The 20,612-nt window shown below is 25.0% G+C and overlaps 2 protein-coding genes across 3 annotated transcripts in view; one reads left to right on the forward strand and one right to left on the reverse strand.

Annotated features, from left to right (window-relative positions):
• The window catches only part of LOC117176717 (cystathionine gamma-lyase), a 33,525-nt gene extending 22,852 nt beyond the window's left edge, over positions 1–10,673 (forward strand). Inside the window, exons 5-8 of one of the 2 annotated variants that reach the window (XM_033366977.1) lie at positions 5,812–5,947; positions 6,050–6,202; positions 6,309–6,474; positions 9,848–9,992. In XM_033366977.1, coding sequence (XP_033222868.1) covers positions 5,812–5,947; positions 6,050–6,202; positions 6,309–6,474; positions 9,848–9,992 — 600 coding nt within the window. Of the gene's footprint in view, positions 1–5,811; positions 5,948–6,049; positions 6,203–6,308; positions 6,475–9,847 lie in introns of both variants that reach the window. The other variant, XM_033366978.1, reaches the window with a different exon arrangement.
• Positions 10,674–16,698: 6,025 nt separating this feature from the next.
• LOC117177143 (solute carrier family 35 member E2A-like) overlaps positions 16,699–20,612 on the reverse strand; it is a 28,614-nt gene continuing 24,700 nt past the window's right edge. The window contains exon 5 of the mRNA XM_033367643.1: positions 16,699–17,001. Within this exon, the coding sequence (XP_033223534.1) occupies positions 16,803–17,001 (199 nt within the window). The 3' untranslated portion in view covers positions 16,699–16,802. The remainder of the gene's footprint in view (positions 17,002–20,612) is intronic.

Raw genomic sequence — 20,612 nt, forward strand, 5'->3', positions numbered from 1 at the left:
TGACCGGGAATTTTACAAATTTTTATAATAAAAAATTCGTCCAACTTTGATTTCAACCGTCTTTTAAAATAATTAGTTGAATTGTGATCTTTTTCAATTATGATATCATCCAGTTTAGAATGCGTAATTCGAAAATCTTTCACTTTAAAAAGTTACCATTTTAGATTTTTAAGCGTACATTTGAATTAAAAGAATTTTAAAATGCAGTTTTAAAGACTTAAACTTTTCAAAATTAGAAGCGCTTAAAATCGAAGAGTTTTGATAACAAACATTTTTAGTTGATCAACTCTGAATATAAAGAACCTAGTGATTTTTTAAATTGAATTTTACTTTAAGATTAAAAAAAAATAATAATTGATTATTGATTAATGATCGGTAATAATTAACATTAGTTCACAATTCCCAGATTATTTTTCTATTCAAAACAAAAATAATGTGTAAGTCAAATTGCTGAATTTTGATGTATAAATATCACTTGAAGACCTGTTTTTCTTAGAAAAAATTCCAGTAAGTTGAAGATATATTTAGAAGATTTTAAAAATTATTAATTAATTTGAAATTATTTCAAATAATTGAAGCGAAGTGTCTACGTGTAACGACAAAATTCGGCTATTCGTACAAAAATTTCGGTGCAAATAACCCATGGCCTAATTTAAAACAAAACGTAAATTTTGGCAGATTTCGAACAAGAAATTGAAAAGCTTTTTAAGGCTTCAAAAGAATAATATCATTTTTTAAGGTTGTTAAAAAAATTGAAAATGATTTTTTTATTTTAAAAAATGATTTGAAATTCGAAAAATTTTAAAAGATTTTGAAGTTTTTAAAAACTTTTACTAATATATTTAAATTTGAAACAACATGGAGATGTTTCAAGATTTTGAAAGAAAATTTGAAAGCATTTGAAGGATTTTAAAACTATTTATAATAAAAATAATTTAACTATAAATTGGAAGAGGAAATTTTTTCAAGGAATTCTAATTCTGAGTTGAAGCAGGGAATTTTCTAATCTCAACCAATTTTGAGTTGAAACTTGTATTTATCCAAAAGAATTATAATTTTTCTTGGAACAGGGAATTTTTAAATAGAATGAAGTCTAATTCTATGTTGAAACGGGATATTTTTGAAAAAAATTTAAATTATGAATTGGAACTGGAATTTATCCAGGAGAATAACAATTTTCAATGGAAAATTGGATTTTTTCAACATGGGCATTTTTCGAAAAGAATTTAAATTCCGGATTTAAGCAGGTAATTTTCCATTTTGAACCTATTCTGAACTGGAATTATAATTTAAAATTGCTTAAAATAATAACGATGATTTATATTTTTGGAATTGAATCTGAATGGTTGAATTCTATAATTTATATAAGTTTAAAATTTGTAATTTGGCAGTTTAACTGTTGTTAATTTAAAATTGTTCAGATGAAAAGTGTTAGTAGCTTATATTTTATACGTGTAAGAGCATTTAAATACAAAATTATTGAATGAAACAACTTTTAAATTTTAATTTTCAAAGTTTAAAATTCAAGAATTTCACTTTGAGTGCTTTTATTTGCAGTCCAGTTTTTATTACTTCGAATGGATGAATTTTTAGTTTTAGTGTTCGATTTTTTAAATTTCATTGACCGTAAAAAATGTTTGCAAACCGGGAAAAAACGGGGAAATTAGCAGGAATTTCTGTCTTTGATTAAACGGCCATTGTGGGTGTTCCAAATTTTTGCTTATAAAATTTACCATCAAATTGAAAATAAATAGAACGAAAAAGGAAAAGGAAGCGTTATTTCTTTAATAAGTTCACGAAAATGGGCACTATTTTTTACTATATTTTTTTTGGAATTGTTATTGGTTTTTAAATTATGTCAAAAATTAATTCTTCCAGCGTGACCGCTGGACCGGGAAATGACCGAAAATTTTATGAGACCGGGAAAGCCTGGAAAATGATCGTGAATTTATTTTTTGACCGGGAGTTTTAGAAATTTTTAGAAAAAAAATCCGTCCAACTTAGATTTCAACCGTTTTTTTTAAATTAGTTAAACTGTAATTTTTTTAATTATGATATCATTCAGTTTAGAATGCGTATTTGAATTAAAAGAATTTCAAAATCCAATTTTAAAGACGTAAACATTTATAAATCATAAATGTTTAAAATCGAAGATTTTTGATAACAAAAATTTTTAGTTGATCAACTGTAAATATGAATTAATTAATGATTTTAAAATTTGAACTGCACTTTACAATCTTAAAAATAAATAATAATTGATTGTAAAAACCATTCAGCATCAGTTCACAGTTTTAGAACTTCTAGATTTTGACGTTAAAAATTAAACTGTTTCAATAGGAAAGTCTTAAGCAAATGTAAACGCCCTATTGAAACTTTATAAACTATTTTAAATTTTAAAATAACTTTTAAATAATATATTTATAATTAAAGGCTTTTTTATAAATTTCAGTCTAAAACATTCCATTCCTAAACCAAGTAATTTAAAATTTTTAAATTAGAAAAAAAGGACAATTACTTAATATTTAGAAATATCTTATTATACATTTAAAATTAATAGCTATAAATAAAATACACAAAACGGAACAAAAAAACTAAACTTTTAACATTACAATTTTAATTTTTCTATTTAGAAACATTTAATTTGTAAGTCAACTTCTTAAATTTTGATGTATAAATAACAATTGAACACCTATTATTCTAAGAAAAAATCGAGTTAGTTGAAGAAATATTTAGAAGTTTAAAAAAAAATCAAAATTAATTAAAAACTTGAAATGATTTCAAATAATTTAAACAAAGTGTCCACGTGTACCGATAAAGCCCGGCTATTATGACCAAATATAGATTTTGGCAGATTTCGAACCTGAAATTTAGAAACTTTTTAATAATAACAGTTTTTATGATTGCTAGGAAAATTGAAAATGATTTTTTTTTAATTCCTTTAAATTCGAATAATTTTAAAAGATATTTAGAAGTTGTGAAACACTTTTAATAATATTTTTGAATTTGAAAAAAATCGAAACAACATGTAGATGTTTTAAGATCTTGAAATAGAATTTCGAAGCATTTTAAGATTTTTTAACTATTTAAAATTAAAATAATTTAACATAACATAATTCAGAATAATAACCGGGAATTTCAAATTTGAACAAATTCCGATCTAGCACTGAAAATTTTCGAAAAGGAACAAAATTGTGAATTGGAACAGGAAATTTTTTCAAAGAATTCTAATTCAGAGTTGAAGCAGAAAATTTTCAAATTTTAACCAACTCTGAATTGAAACTGGTATTTATCCGAGAGAATTATAATTCTTCTTGGTACAGGGAATGTTAAAATTTTAATAAATTCTAAGCTGAAACAGGAAATTTTTTATTAGAATGAATTCTAATTCTAAGTTGAAACTGGATATTTTCGAGAAAGATTAAAATTATAAATTGGAACAGGGAATTTTCCGAAAATTCGAATTCTTTTTGGAAACGGAAGATTTTCGAAAAGTATTAAAATTCCGGATTTGAAGAAGGAATTTTCTATTTTTAACAAATTCCGAGTTGAAACTGGAATTTATCCAGTTTTGGATTCACAATATGTTTGAGCCTTTTTGTTCAAAAATAATTTTTGCACAAATTTTCTTGTTAATATTGCGTCTCTAATTTTCGTTTTTTAAAATTTAACAAACAGAGACATTAAGCCATAGACCTTGATATCTTTTTCTCTTGAGTTCGGGTCGCCTTTCTCAGAGTATCGGTTTCTCTGTCAACTCTCAAAGTTTTAAAATATTTATTATACTAGACTTTATTTTAATTAAACATAAAACGTTAACATTTGCACTATTTTTGTTAAATTTTCTTGAATTGACCAGATTCTTATATAGTTACACGTTTCAGATTCACTATTCTAATATTTAAAATGTTCTTCTTTAGCTCATAAATTATCTAAATTCCAATTTGCTTATTACAGGCTTCGCTGACTTCCCCTCTCTCGTATTTCCACTTAATAGCGAAACTTCAAAATTCGTGTTTTGTGTTAGAAAATTAATTTTTGTAATTATAAATGCAACGGATTTTTTAATTATGCTGTTTAAGTTAAGGATTCAAGTATTTTGTTGAAAAATCGTTTTTGTTGGAAATTAAAACTATTTTTTAAAATATTAATCACTGTATTACATTTTTCGTTGAGAATTCAGCTTTTTAGGATGAAAATTAAACTCCTTAGTTGAAAGTTAAACTACTTTCTTAAAAGTTCATGTTTTTGTTTGAAAATTCATAAGTTTGTCGTTTGTTTTCGTTAAAAATTTTATTTATTGCTTCAAAATTAAATTATTTTGTTGGAAATTTAAAAATTATGTTAAAAAGTGGTACTTTTGTTGACATTTTTTCTTTTTGGCTTGAAAATTCTATAATTTGAATAAAATTGTATATCTTTCTTGACTAAAAATTTTTGTTTTTCAAAATTCAACTATTTTATTGAACATTCATCTTTTTGAATAATTTTATGTTAATAGCTTCTTTCACGATTGACAAATAAAAATAAATATTACAAAAATATCGATTTTATTTATGCTAGTAAACAAAAAAACAATTAACATCAAATGATTTAATACATTTTTTTACATTTCAAATTCGTCTTTTGGTAGAAAATCAATTTTTCAATTAAAAATGCAACTTTTGGCTTAAAAATTATTCTGGTTTATTTAAGGATTGATTTTTTTGTTGAAAATTCTTTTTTTTTAATCTGTTTTTTATTTGAAACTAAAATTTGTGTTTTTTCGTAATATCAACTATTGCAACTTTTGTTAAACATTCGTTGTTTTGGCTTTAACATTCATCTCTTTCTGAAAAAATTTCACTTTTTAGGTTAAAAATTAATCTGTTTGAGTTGAAAATTTAACGAGTTTGTAGAAGATTCGTATGCTCGACTTAAAAATCAACAGTTTAGTAGAGAATTCAATTATTTTGTTCAAACTTAAACTGTTAGGTAAAAAGATCGCTAATTTTAAAATCAGAAATTAATTCGCTTAAATGGAAATTTAAGTACTGTATTTTTGTTAAACATTTTTGTACCAACATCACATCCATTGTTGAAAATATTCAGTTGCTTTATCTAAGTTGTTTAAAAATCGTTTAATTTCGTATAAAATTAATCTTCTTGACTGAAAATTCAACTATTTGTTTAAAAATGTATGTATTGTATTTAAAATTCGTCCTTCCTGGTAGAAAAGTAATCTTCTTGGTTGAAATTTCAACCATTTGGTTAAATGTTTATATATTTTTGTTGAAAATTCATCGTTTTTGGTAGAAAATTATTCTGTGTTGAAAATTCATCTTTTCGGTTTAAAATTGAATTATTTTATTGAAAATCCAACTACTTTCTTAAAAGTTGAATTGCTTTGTTAATTAATAAGAAACTGTAAGATCCCTAAATCAATATTTTTCAAGGAAAAGAAAAGGAGTAGTGTCGTAATCTGACAATTGTGATGAAATAGTGCCATTTTTTCGAAACAGTATCCAATTAGTTTCCTTGCTCAAAAAAGTGTCAAATAATTCCATTAGAATATTGAGTCCGAGGCCTGTAATTAACATTTAAAAAAATGGTAGCAAATCATCGAAAAACTTTGATGCTGTCACGACACTTGAAGGAATTAGATTTTCCACTTTCTGATTCTCGACTAAACAATAAAAAGAAGATACAGTAAAAAAAGTTGATTTTGCGATAGCAGACAAAAATTCTCGATTTTAAATTTAAAAAAATTGGGGGTTTCCCGATTTTCCGTTTCACTAGACACTCTTTGTAATTTAAGATGGTAAATTATTTCAGCGACCCTTGGATCTTGGTGCTGATATTGTTATGTATTCGCTAACGAAATATATGAATGGGCACTCAGATGTAATTATGGGAGCGACCATTACGAAAAGAGAGGATCTGGAGCAGAGATTGCGTTTTATTCAAAATGGTACTTTTGAATAAAATAAAATTAAAATAAAGAATTGTTTATTTTTGAGTTTGTTCTTCAATGAGAAATATTGCCCATAATAATTTTCTATTATATTTTCAGCAATGGGAATAGTTCCATCTCCATTTGACTGTTCTCTAGTCAATCGAAGTCTTAAAACTTTGGAGGTGAGAATGCAACAGCACATGAAAAACGGAATAGCAGTAGCTAAATTTTTAGAAAATCACCCCTTTGTCAGTAAGGTGATTCACCCTTGTGAGTTTTTAAAAATCCAATTCACCAATTTTAAAAAAACTAATTATTCTTTTTTTAAATTTGATTTAGAATTTAATTTACTTGAGATGCAAATTTATTATTTCAGATCTTCCAACACATCCACAGTATGAATTAGCATTAAAACAAACCACAGGCCACAGTGGTATGATTACATTTTACATCAAGGGCGATTCCCATAAATTTTTAAAAGCTTTGAAGGTATTTATTTTGGCAGAGTCGCTGGGAGGTTACGAGTCACTTGCTGAATTACCGTAAGTGAAATTGCAAATATTCTTAAAGTCGTTACACTTTCTGATCATTTTAGAAATAGAGAAAAGGACTTTCAACTTTCTGTCTTTGAAATCTTCCATAAACTACGTTACCAATTTTAGGAGGGGGGGGGGGTGGCAAAAAACTACGGTTGGTAAAAGTTTGGGAGGGGGGGTTCAGTGGAAGTAATGTTTGCGAAAGGTTTCCCTACAACGATTAGTTCAATAAGAACTTAATCAATTTTGAAATAACAGACTTTCACGCTCTTCCTAATAATACCCTCTTTTCCCCTGTTTTAAGAATATCTGTTTTTTGCCCGTTTTAAAGAATTTTCCTTTAGTTTTGTTTTTTGGTCACTGGGTCTTATGGACCCACGCTAACTTTGCGTATACGCATCTTCGTAGAAACGGTTTAAAATGGAACTAATTATTAATGGAATGATTAATAGAGTAATTAAATAATTAATTAACAATTATTAGCAATAATTCATTATTATTATTTATTACTAATCATTATTAATTAGTAATAATTAGTATACATTAAAAGAAAATACAGTTTTTCTCATAAAAAGATTTTTTTCACTTTATTTTAGTCGGTCAAAACTGACTTATTTGATTTTATGAGTTTCATGAAAAATCATAAATTTAAACTGTAAACTAAATATACTTTCTTCAAATTTCGTTATAATGTCAATTTTTTTCTTGAAACTATGCTATTTTGAAAGTAAAACGCAGGAAGTTTTTTTTGCTATATTTCAAAAATTGAAATTTTGATAAATATTTGTGTGATAAAAGTCAAATTTCTGGAAAAAAAATTCTCGCGTGTGTGTGAGCACTACGTGAAAAAATGCAACTGTTTTGTTAAAAACTCATATTTTTGGTGAAAAATTTAAGAACTTGGTTGAAAGTTCAACTAATTTGTTGAAAATTTATCTTATTAATTTAAGATTCATCTGTTTGATACAAAATGTTACTGTTTTGTTGATAATTCGTTTCTTTGTTCGTTGAAAATTCACTTTTTTATAATGAAAATTTAATGACTACATTTTTATTTGGAAATTTATCTTTTTTTAGATAAAAATTCAACTGTTTGGTGTAAATTTCATCTATTTTAGTTGAACATCTAAGTATTCTATTGAAAATTCATGTTTTTTGTTATGAATTTAATCTTTTTAGTTAAAAATTCTGTTTTTTTTCGTTGAAAAATAATCTCTGGTTCAAAATTGAACTATTTTGTTGGAAATTCGTACTTTTTTATTGCATTCAATTGTTTTTTATTCAAATTAAAAACTGTTTTTAATGAAATATCATCAATTACACTAGTCATTGTGAATTAATTTTAGTTGTCTGAAAATCCAACTACCTGGTTTAAAGATTAATTACTTTGTTAAAAAGAAATTTTTGGGTTAAATTATACTGTTTTTTTAATTAAAATTTAAATATTTTTTTTGATGAAATGGCAAGTATTAGAGTTTTTGTTTCGAAAATTAAACTGCTTTGTGGAAAATTCGTTTTCTTTTTGCTTAAAAAATCAAACTATGTAGTGGAAAATTAACTTTTTTGTTAATAATTAAATATTTCGTAGAAAAGACGCCTTTTTTGTTTAAAAATTCATCTTTTTGTTTGGAAATTCAACTATTTTGGTAAAAAATTTATTTATTTGGTTACAAATTAAACGATTAATTTGAAAAGTTAACTACTTGGTAGAAATTCAACTTTCTGTTAAAAATTCATAGTGTAGGGTGAAAAATTGATCCATTTTATTGAAAATTTATCTTTTTGGGTACAAAATTAATCTTTTTGGCTGTGGATTTATCTATTTTTTGGTTCAATTCTACTGGTTTAGTTTAAAGTGCAACTATTTGATTGAAATTTTAACTATGTTGGTAAAAAATTAAACTATTTAGTTAAAAATTGAACTATTTATTTGAAAAATTAACTACTTTGTAGAAAATTAACTTTTTTGTTTAGAATGTATAGTGTCTGGTGGAAAATACACCTGTTTTTTTTAATTCATGTATTTCTGATGAAAATTCAACTATTTTTTAAATTCTTCTTCGTGTTCGAATATTTTACCAATTCTATCAATTTTCAACGAAGAAGTTTTATTTTCGACCAACAATGATGGAATTTCAAACTGGATTAAGTACATTATTAGTTAAAAGATTAATTTTCGACCAAGGAGATTAATTTTGTTTACCAAAAAAGATGAATTTTTAAATAAAGAAAATAAATTTTCAACAAAAAATGAAATAGTTAAATTGTCAGTTAAAACAAAAAATCACTTTTCAAAATAATAAATCAAATTTTCAACAAAATATTTAAATTTTCCAGCAAACTGATGAATTAAAAACTAAAATGATGAATCTTCTACTAGGATATATGCTTAAATTTTAAACAACGTAGATGATTTTTCAAGAAGGTGTATTTATTTTCGACCAAAAAACAAGAATTTTCTCAAAAATATACTCATTTTCAACCAAACATTTTATATTAAAAATTTCGTTCAAAAAAAACTTTTCAGCCAAAGATGAATTTTCAACTAAATTATGGAATAATCAACTGGATTAGTTAAATATTGAATTAGAAACATTAAATTTATACGTAAGAGTTGAATAACTGGATTAAGTACATTTTTAGTTAAAAAATTAATTTTCAAACAAGATAAAATTTTTTTACAAAAAAAAATCAATTAAAAAAGATGAAATTTCCACCAAAAGTGGAATAGTTAAATTTCTAGTAAACAAATTCAACCATAAAAATCGAATGCTCAACAGAATAATTAAGGTTTCCAACAAAGTGATGCATTTTTAAAAAAAAGACGAGTATTCAGCAAATACATAAGCTTTAAGTAAAAAAGATACTTTTTCTACCAAGCATCGAATAGTTAAATTTCCAATTAAAAAAAAAAAAGTTTGTAGCCTAATAGATGGCATTTCAACTAAAATTATGGAATATTCAATTAGATTAAGTAAATTTTTAGTTTAAAAAATAATAATTTTTGAATCCAGAAGGATAACTTTCTGCCAAAAAATACTATTTTCAACTTTTTTGGCAGAAAGTTCAACTATTTGTTTAAAAATTTATTTGAAAAATTAAGTGCTTGGTAGAAAATTGACTTTTTTGTTGACAATTCATAGGATCGGTTGAAAAATACAACTGCTTTTTGGAAAATTCATGCATTTTGGATGAAAATTTCACCTTTTTTTTAAATTCTTTGCGGTCAAAAATACTGCATAGCGAACTGTTTTGTTCGCGAACGGAGGGTCTAAAATATCCCAATATTGGTAACATAGTTTATGGATGACCCTAATTTTTGAGATTTTAAAGCGATAAGTAATAAAAATAAAAATTGAATTACTTGTTTTTTGTTTAGATGCATAATGACTCACGCATCTGTTCCGGAAGACGAAAGGGCTAAATTGGGCATCACGGATAAACTAATCAGGCTCTCAGTTGGTCTCGAAACTGAAAAGGATCTTCTTGCTGATCTTGAACAGGCGCTGAAAGCTTCTCAATAAGGGAAACAAAATTCTGGAATATTGGATTCACTGCAGGCAGTTAAATTCTTATGTTTTTTTAATTCTGTAATTTGAGAGGAATTTTCTAGATAATTCTGCAAGTAAGATAGAAATGTACCTAATTTTGTACAATGTCTTTCGTCGTGTGACTAGACTTTCGAAACGACTAGACAGAGTCAATTTTTAATAATCATGTGACTATGCAAATGTTAATTAATTTTTTTCAACGCATAAAGCGTCTAAGTTTTTCTAGGATAATTAAATTATTTCTGGAAAAAATTAAAGACATTGAAATTGTTTTTAAGGAAACACCAGTAAATAGGAACTTAATTTAAAATTGATGTTTTTGTACATAGAATAAAAAATGAATAATGGGTATTGTTACTTCAAATGAGCATCTCAATTATGTGTTTTCTAATTTGTCTTGAAATTGATTTTGTGGAAACAGTAAATATTGACACTTACTTTTGCAAGATTAATGTAAGATATTAGGAATTAAATTAAATTACCATTCCATAATATCTACGCGTTTGATAACAAACGGTTATGAAAATATCTTATGATACTTGTTCAAGTGTATCGTTCTATATTTTATATTGTAAGTACGCTTTATGATATTAAGAAAAAAGAGGAATGATAACCAAGCAAAATAAATTGCTTTTTCTTTAGATGTGACATTAAGAATGGTATTTCATTTCAAAGAAAGTCCAGTTTCCTTTCTATCCTGCGGTCGTGATCTTTGCGGTGTTTTAAAATTCGATCTTGACGACTCTTATTTCTTATTATACTGATTATTTGATATCTTTGCGGAATCTCATTTTTAAGGCCACGGATTTCATAAAGGGTGTCTTTTCAAATCATGGAAAAATTCCCCGACAGTTTCTAAGTTTTTCCAGGTTTCTCAAGATTTTTTCAGACTTAATTCTTCATAGTAGGAAGTCATTCAAGTATTTCGCAGTTTTTTAAAATAGTCTCTGAATATGTATGTAATTTGGTGAGTTTATTATAAATATTTTTTTTCAGTTCTTTTAAATATCTGAATGTATGAAAATAATACTATTCATATTTAAAATTAATTAACTTTTTTTTTCATTTGTGAAAGTAACTTTTTTAAATGATAGGTGAATTTTTAACCAAATAATTCAATTTTCAACGATAAAAAGATTAATTTTTTAAATGAATTGTAGCAGTTTCAAGTAAATAAGATAAATTTTAACACAAAATGGAGTAGTAAAGTTTTTAGTTGAAAAAAAAAAAAATTTCAAAAAAGAAAAAAAAATCTAACGTAATAGTTTTGTTTTGCAGCAAAGTGATACATTTTGAACTCAAATTATGAATCCTCTATGGGAATAGTTGAATATTAAAAAAAAACAATGAACTTTCCACAAAGAAGATGTGTTTTTGCCCAAAAAAGACGAATTTCCAGCCAAATACTTATTAAATAATTAAATTTTCAGTTAAAAACATTAAATTTCCAAGAAAGATATGAATTTTCGACTAAAATGATGGAATATTCCCCGGGATTAAGTAAATTTTTATTTAGAAACTTAATTTTCAACCGATAAGATTACATTTTTTATTAAAAAAATACGTATTTTTCAACTAAAAAGGATCATTTCAATTTTTAACAAAAAATGGAATAGTTAAATAGAGATCAATTTTAAACTAATATTATGGAAAACTAATTTCAAAACTTTTTAAATGTTTGAAGCCTTTAAAATTCAGTAAAATATAATCCAATCCCGCAAAAAATGGAACACTAAAGCTAAAAAAATTTCCAATTGAGGTACTAAAAACTGAGCTACAAATGAAAGCACTCAAAGTGGAACTGTTAAATTTTGAACTTTTAAATTTGAAATTTAAAAGTTTTAAATTAAAAAATGTATCAAATGCTCAATAATTTACGCGTATAAAATTAAAGGTAATAACATTTTTCAATATGAAAAAATATAAATCCACGTTATCATTTTCAATGCTCTAAATTGAAAAATCAATCAATGAACTTTAAAAATTTCAAAATTATATAATTTTAAGGAATTTTAAGCTAGAAAAATGAAATATTGAAAAAAATTTTAACTGAACACTTCTTAAATCTTTAGAAATCTAGAAGATGTTTTAAATTTGTTTCAAATTTAAAATTAGTTTGGAAATTTTTTCAGAACTTCTAAATATCTGTCAAAACTATTTGATTTTTTTCTACAATTTTCAGAAAATTCTGCAAATTTTAGAACGTTTCTTCACAATTTGGATGTATAAATAACAATTGAACATTTTTTATTTGTCAGCGAAATTTTAGTAATTTTAAGAGATACGAGTATGTACACGTTTTGAAAAGATTGAAACTTAATGTAAAACTTAAAATTATAGCCTAATATAAAACAAAATGTAGATTTTTGCAGATTTTAAACAAAAAAATTAGATTCTTTTCAAGAATTGTGAAGGGCTTCAAAAAAATAAAAACATTTTCTTAAGATTAATAGGAAAATTAAAAACTATTTTTCATTTTGAAAAATTATTTTAAGAGAATATTTAAAAAGTTTTTCAAAGATTCAAACAAAATTTTCAAAAAAGATTCAAGAAGTTTAAGAAGTTTAAAGGCTCTTCGAAATTTTAACGATTCCACGCTTTCTATGTCAAACAATTCAGTTAAAGATTCTTTGCTTTCAAATATTTATTTTCAATTTACTTGTCTTAAATAAAAATTCAAATATTGCTAAATATTCAATAATTAATCTTTTTTGAAATTAAAAATTTCAAATTGAATGGATTAACAAGTGAATAATTTAGACTGAAACAATATTTTTAATTTAATAAAAGCCTTTAATTAAGAATCTATTATTATGAAGTTATTTTTAAGTTGAAAATAGTTTATAAACTTTCAGTCATACGTTCACATTTGTTTGATCACTAAGACTTTGAAATTGAAACCGTTTAAGTTTTAACGTTAAAATCTGAAAATTCTGAAATTTTGAATTGATTTTAAATCATTTTTGTAAAATCGTTTTTGTTCACTTTTTATAACTTACAGTACAGGTAAATTTAAAAAACTTATTTATCAAATTAAAATGTTTCTTATCCCAAAATTTTCAGCATCAAAGGCTTTTATTTTTTATTTGCTCATTCTTTAAGAAAGCATTTAAAAATTCTTTAAATTAAAAATGTGAGGTTAAAATAAAAATTTGTAATAATAATATTATTTAAAAACATAAAAGTTCAACTAATTATTTAAAAACTGTTGAAATCGAACGTGGACAGATTTTTCTTCTACAAATTTGTAATATTCCCGGCAAAAAAAAAATTCACTGTCATTTCCCGGGTTTCCCGGTCCCGCGGCTATCCTGAATAAAAAACCCTTACAATCATTTAAATCCTCGAAAACCTTACAAAATACAGTGAAATGTTTTAAAACATCATAAAACCTTATGGGTCTTGTAAAATCGCTACATATCTTCAAATTATTGATATCAAATAAAAATTTCTTGGAATCTTTTAAAATTTCCTAAAATATGTCAAATGCTTCTTACAAAATACTTCGCTTAAACAAGAGTGAATTCTTTAAAATACACTAAAATATTAAAGAATCCCGTGAAATTTTATGATGAAATTTCCTGAAATTCCGGAAAATGTGTTCAAATACATTGAGAGCTTTAAAATCCATTACTCACTACAAACTTTGGAAATCTGATAAAATCCTGGAGTCTTTTAAAATATCATAAAACCTAATAGGCCCTGTAAAATCGTTCCATATGTTCCGAAATTCTAGAAAATTCTCAAATTATGATTCTTCTACGGGAATAATTGAATATATTTAAAAAAATGACTTCGACAAAGAAGATATATTTTTGACCAAAATGACGAATTTCCACCTAAATACATGAACTTTCAACCAAATACTTATTGAATATTTAGATTTTCATTTAAAAACAAAATTATTTAAAACTATGAAAAATACAATTGGATTATTTTTCACCAAAGAAGATATATTTTAGAACAAAAAATAAATAAAGTTTTAGGAAAATACATTGATTTGAAACTAAAAATTGCATATTGAAATTTTCGACCATAGAGATGAATTTTGAAATAAAATTATGGAATAATCAACCATTTTTGCACGAAGATGATACAATCTTTGTACCCAAAAATACGAATCTTCAACTAAAAAATATAAATTTTCTACCAAAAATGGAATTGTTAAATTTTCAGTTAGAAAAAAATGAACTAAAAAAAATCGAATTTTTAACAAAATACTTAAATTGCCCAACAAAGTGAGGAATTTTAAACTAAATTATAAATCTTCTACTGGAATAGTTAAATTTAAAATAAAAAGGATGAATTTTCAACAAAGAGTTGTTTTCGACCAAAAAAAGTCGAATTTTCACAAAAATACAATCATTGTCAACCAAACATTGAATATTTAAATTTTCAGTTGAAAAAGAAATTTCAATTGGATATGCATTTTCGACTGAAATAATGGGATATTTAGCTGGATTAAGTAAATTTTTAGTTAAAGAATTAATTGCCAACTAAGTTAGATTTTCAGTTAAAAAAAGTCAATTTTCCAACAAAAAAATCGAATTTTCCAACAAAGTGATCAAGTTTAAACTAAAATTATGAATCTTCAACTTTAATAATTAAAATCTAAACAAAAAAGATTAATTTTCAACAGAAAAAGATAAATATTCTACAAAATACATGAGTTTTAAAATGAAAATAAAATAAATTTCGAACCAAGCTTTGAATATTTCGATTTTCAGTTAAAAAAAATAATCATTATTGAGTCAGGAGATAAATTTTCAGTAAATAAATCAACCAAGAAGATTAATTCTCTCTAAAAAAAAACCGAATTTCCTTCAAAATACATGAATTTTTCAGACAAAACAAAAATCTTAAACCAAAAGTGGAACACGTAAAATATCAGTTAAGAAATAATAATTTTCAACCTAAGAGATGAATTTTCAAGCTAATATTAAACAGCTACAGTTTCAGTTAAATCAAATAATTACTAACTAACAGGATTAATTTTCTATGAAAAATACGGGTTTTCAACCAAAATATGAATTTTCAACTGAAAAGAAGTTTCAACCTAAAGTGGAATAGTTAAAAAAATTAAAACTAGATTAAGTAAATTTTGAGTTAAAAAAAATAAACCAAGAACATTAATTTTGTACAAAAAAAAAAACAAACAAATTTCCATAAAAATACATTCATTTTTCAGCTTAAACAAAAATCTTAAATCAAAAGTGGAACACGTAAAATATCAGTTAAAAAAAAATAATTTTCAACCAAGAGATGAATTTTCAATTAAACATTAAATAGCTACATTGCCAGTTAAAACAAATAATTATCAACTAACAGGATTCATTTTTTTTTTAGAAAAATACGAGTTTTCAGTAAAACACGTGAATTTTCAACTGAAAAAAAGTTTCGACATAAAGTGGAATAGCCAAATTATTATTTAAAAAAATGTAAACCTAAGAGACGAATTTCGAAACAATTACCTGATATTGCGGTTTATTAAGTAATTCTCAATTATTTCAATTATCTTAAATTGTTTTAACATTTGTTTTTTTTTCAGTTAAGTCGCAAAATTAACATATTTTCTAGACATTATTAATTCTTTCATAAATTATAATCAATTGAAATAATTTAAATTTATTTAAACATGTACGAGTATTCTTAGAAAACAAATTAGTATTTCAAAATATTAAAATCTTTTGAAAAGTTGCAGAGATAACATGTTTCTTCAGCTTTTTTAGGTAAACTACAAACTTGAACAACGACGCATTATTTAAGTGATTTTAAAATTATTTAAACAAATGATTTTATATTTATTATTGATTACGGAAGTTTTTAATTCAAAAAAATTTTTTTTAACAAATTAAAATTCATAATTCTTAAATAAGTAACAATATGATTGACTGTCTTATGTTTGTCAATTCTATGCAATTCAGAAACGAATGAAATTTGAGTGACTGTCTTGTCTTCCACAATTTAACATCTGATGTCAAGAATTATTCCCTATGAAAAAAAATCGACCTATACTTTTTGGACAAAAAAGTAAATATATCCTGAATTGCAGTTCATCGAAAGTTAAATAAATTTTTCGTACTTTTTTCACTTTTTTGAGAATATAATAATTTTGAGAACATTAAACTAGACCTGGTAGCAACAGACGAAAGCCAAGTCCATGTTCAGCATTGAAAAGTCCTTTGGAAATTATATGTCGCATTCAGCGAGGCCATGGGTCATTTTTTTATCACCGATATTAACCGAATTGGCTCAAATTTAAAGATTTTTTTGGGCATTCGAAAAAAACTTTAGGGTGAAAGCAGAAAAATTACTTAAAAAATTTACACACCCTGCATAAGAATTTCGATTCGGAAGTAAGAGAAAAGTAAACAAATTTAATTGGTTAAAATTGTTTTGACCTTTATGATAATATTATACATACAGAAAATTGTTTGACTCGTAGAAAACAAAATGCAAGGTAGGCAAGTTGATATAAAATTAAATAATAAATGAAGTTGATAAATTATGCCTTATCGCCAATCGAAATTTTCCCTAATTAAGTTACTCGTATTTTTTTTATAATTCATGATAGAATGTTTCAACAACTGAGTCAGTCGTATTTTCGACAAAAGTCGCTTTGATATTGTGCAGTGAGGTTAATTGTCAACAATTTCACGTACAATAAATAAAACACGGGTATTAAATACGCCTTGATTTATAAATACTAATCCTGTTTCAAAGACTGTTATAAACAGTATTTTCTTAATCCTAGTAGAATGTTTCAAGCTCGATATTCTAGCGTCATTGTAAGTTGATTTTTGCTGATTTCTGAAGCCTGAGAGTCGTGAGCTTCAGTTTGTCGTATTCTTGAGCTCGATTGTACAACAATACCCCGGCGATCACCAAGGACGTTCCGAGTGCTGATAAGCCGGTTACAGAGTTGTTAAATAGGAGCACTGAGAGCCAAATTAAAAATGCTCGCTTCGCTGTGTTGGCCACACTAAACAATAAATAACATTTATTTTTATTTACTTTATTACAATGACAGGCGCCACAGTCCATATGGGATAAAATACAGGAAGCAAAGTGTACTTTTTTCGCCTTCAAAGGGTAACCAATTCAGGATAAATTCGTAAGAACACAAAACAATTCATATTAAATTAGAAGAAATTCAAACGAATGGAAAGATTAAAAAAAAAAAAAAATTTCACTGATTTCCGTAATAAATATATAAAATAAATAACGAATACACAAATGAATGAAAAAAAAACCAAAAATATATATTATTATCAAATTATAAAATTTTACAAATTTCAAACAACGGCAAGATCTTTATTTGGCGAAAAATAAAATCTCGAATTAAAAAATATCCGAAAATAAAATTCACCGACTTCAAGACTGATTTGTAAAATAAAGGAATGATTAAATTCCCACAAATATTTTCGTTCTCGAAATTTAGAACTGCTGAACATAGTTAATTGTTTATTAATTTATGATCTATTAACATAATTATAAATAAGACAAACAATTTAATTAATCATTAATTAATAATTTATTAATTGTTTTCGGCAAATTTTAAATTTCGTCAAACTTAAATTTCAGAAATAGAAATATTTATGGGAATTTAACAATTAATTTATTTTATAATTCGGAAATTTTTCTTCTTGCTATTTTAAGATTTTGTAATTTATTTTTTTGTTATTTTGTGTTAGTCCCGGATATTCTAACACTTTTAAATATAGTGATGAAGAACTAATTTTTTTATATTACCGTTTTAAAATATAATGCTACTATATAATAAATAAAATTATTACATCTATAGATGATAAACAAGGAATATGATAAATTCTAAAATATTGTTTTCTATTACAAGGAAATAACGAGCTCTTAAATGTGATATTTTTTTTATCATTTAGACTTCTTAACAAAGCTAAAATATTTTAAAATTTGAATGCCAAATTTTAAAGAAAGACCATTTTTTTTATTTCGGACAATACTCAAATTATTCTAAAATTATTTTTCGAAGTGTTATAATAAATGCATGCTGAAATTAAATTCTGAGAATTGAAAACAAGAAAATAAGTATTATCACCTTGTTCTTGAATTTATGTAAATATAATTTTCATACGATTCTTAAGACAATTTAAAAGATTTTTAAATATTTCAGGCTTGCCAAAAAAAAACCTGGAAGATTTTAAAGAATTTTGTTCATGATATAGGATTTTACGAAATATTATGAAGAATTAGAGTTCTTTTAAAAGATGTTTAGAACTTTTAGAAGTTGGACGGAATCAAGAAATATTTGATACATTTTCTTCGAAAACGACACGAATTTTTCTCAAAATTTATAAATATCATTCCAAATTTTAAAAAATACCTTAAAATCTTCTACATTTTCCCAGCAGTTTTAAGAAAATTTGTTTATTCTCTTGAAATATTCGAAACTATTTTAAATTTTACTAAATATTTCTTGAATTTACCCAACTTTTGTTCGTTTTTAGTTTGCAATCATACCAAATCGAAACATTTTCCTTTAAAATCTTCTAAACTATTTTTCGAAATTTCAGAAAATCGTTTTTAAGTTCACAAACCTTTTCCAATTTTCTCTTGAAGTTCATTTTTTGAAATAAAAAATTATTTAAAATTTGCACACGAATATAAGAAAAACTCTTTTTTAAATCTTATCAGACCTTTTAAACCTTCTAATTTCTAAAGATTATTCTAATTTTTCCTGCATTTTTTATTTATTCTGCAAAATTAAAAAAATTCCTTAAAATCTTTCCGATTCTTATTTGAATATTTTTGAAATCTTCTAAAATCTTTTTCAATAATCTCTTCAAATTAATTTTTCTAAATAAAAAATTATTTTAATTTTTCTTATGAATCTGAAAAAACTCTTTCATTTACGTGAAATTTTACAAAATTCTTAAAAAATCTTTACAAGTTTTAATTATTTTTAATTCATTTCAAAACTTTTGAATACCTCTTAAGCTCACTGCAATTTTTCCTAAAATTATGTAATATGGCCACATTTTGCTTTAAAATCTTTCACACTTTTTAAAGATTTTAGGAAATACTTCAAAAATTTTTGTAATCTTTTTTCGATTTTCTCTTGAAATTTTTGACAAAACAATCATTTAAAAATTTCCCATGAATTTTAGAAACTTTTTTCACACCCTGAAAAATTTAGTTTACCTACAAAATTTGTAAATCTTGAAAAATTTAAAAAAAAAAAGGTCATTCATATTCTTTTAACCCGCATTTTAAAATTTTTCAAACTTAAAATTATTCTTTTAAAATAAAACCAAAACCATTTCTCCTCAGATTTTTCATAATTATTAAAAAGGTTCTAACTCTTTTATTCGGGATCTTCGTATGTTCTCTGAGTTTACTTTTATAACCTGATTTTCATACCGGAGCGATAATTAATGGAAATGATTCGATAAAAAAACAGAACTATTAGAAAAATCCACCGTGTCATTTTTACAATAATTACATAAATAAACCGTTTTCTTGATATTTTTTTAAGAGTTTGTAACGGCTCAACTAGAACAAAGTTACTACTAGCGCCGCCGCATGGCCGTTTTCCACATATGCGCCATTTTCGACGAAATTCATAAAAATCAAGGTGAACTTAAAAAATAATTCAAATGAATTGGAAACAATTTAAAAATATGAGAAAACCTCATAGTCCCGGCATCTGGTACTTTTACACCGTATTAAGTAGGTAATGCGCGTTTTTTTGCTAAAACGGCTTAGGACCCGCGCATCCCGGAGATATTTTTGAAAAAAGTTCCAAAAATCGTGTTTGCGTAGACTGACTCGTCCCATTGAATTTTAGAGCAAAATGTTCAATAGAAAAATTAAACTCGAGAAAATTCTGAAAACATTAAAGGAAAAAATAACCTCCTATCTTCAATAGATGCCGAGTTATGGTACTCCAAAGAACCCGGATTTTTGTTAGAAGAGACAAAAAAAAACCAATTCTGAAGTTTGTACCTGTACTTTGGAACCGGTTAATTTTACAACAAAAATGTTCAAAACGTCAATTAAAGTAGACGCAATTTCGAGTAATTATAAAAAAATGCAAAGACCTAGCCCCAACAGGTCATAGGTTAAAGCCTCACAAAGTTGAACACTTTTTACCTATTTTTCAGGGCAAATTACTCGTGTTCAGTTTTTTTTTTAATTTATTCGCTTCTCGGTAGAGCTACGTAAATGGTGCAAGATAAAAAGTTGCAGGGCAGGAAGTTTTTCGTAAATTAAAAAAAATTGAATCTTCTAGTCTTAATAGATCAAGAGTTATGCCTCTTCAAAAAAACAATATTTTTTTGCTATTTTGAGCTATTTTTAGCAAAAAAAGATTTATTCAAAACTGCTCGTTTCGTACATATCCTACAGAAAAAGGGTAAGAAGACCAATTATAGAGAACTACATCTTGCGTAATATAAGAAAATATTTTTAGTTAATTACAATTTCATTTCTTTCTCTTTTTTGTTAAAAAGCAATCAATGATTTAAATAATACGCTTCAATCTATCAATTATGTGCATATTTAATACATTTACTTTTTAAAAATCACTTTCAGAATATTTGTCCTCGAAATTAAATG

Source organism: Belonocnema kinseyi, chromosome 7 (genome assembly GCF_010883055.1).
Source record: "Belonocnema kinseyi isolate 2016_QV_RU_SX_M_011 chromosome 7, B_treatae_v1, whole genome shotgun sequence".
In the NCBI taxonomy this organism is placed as follows: domain Eukaryota; kingdom Metazoa; phylum Arthropoda; class Insecta; order Hymenoptera; family Cynipidae; genus Belonocnema; species Belonocnema kinseyi.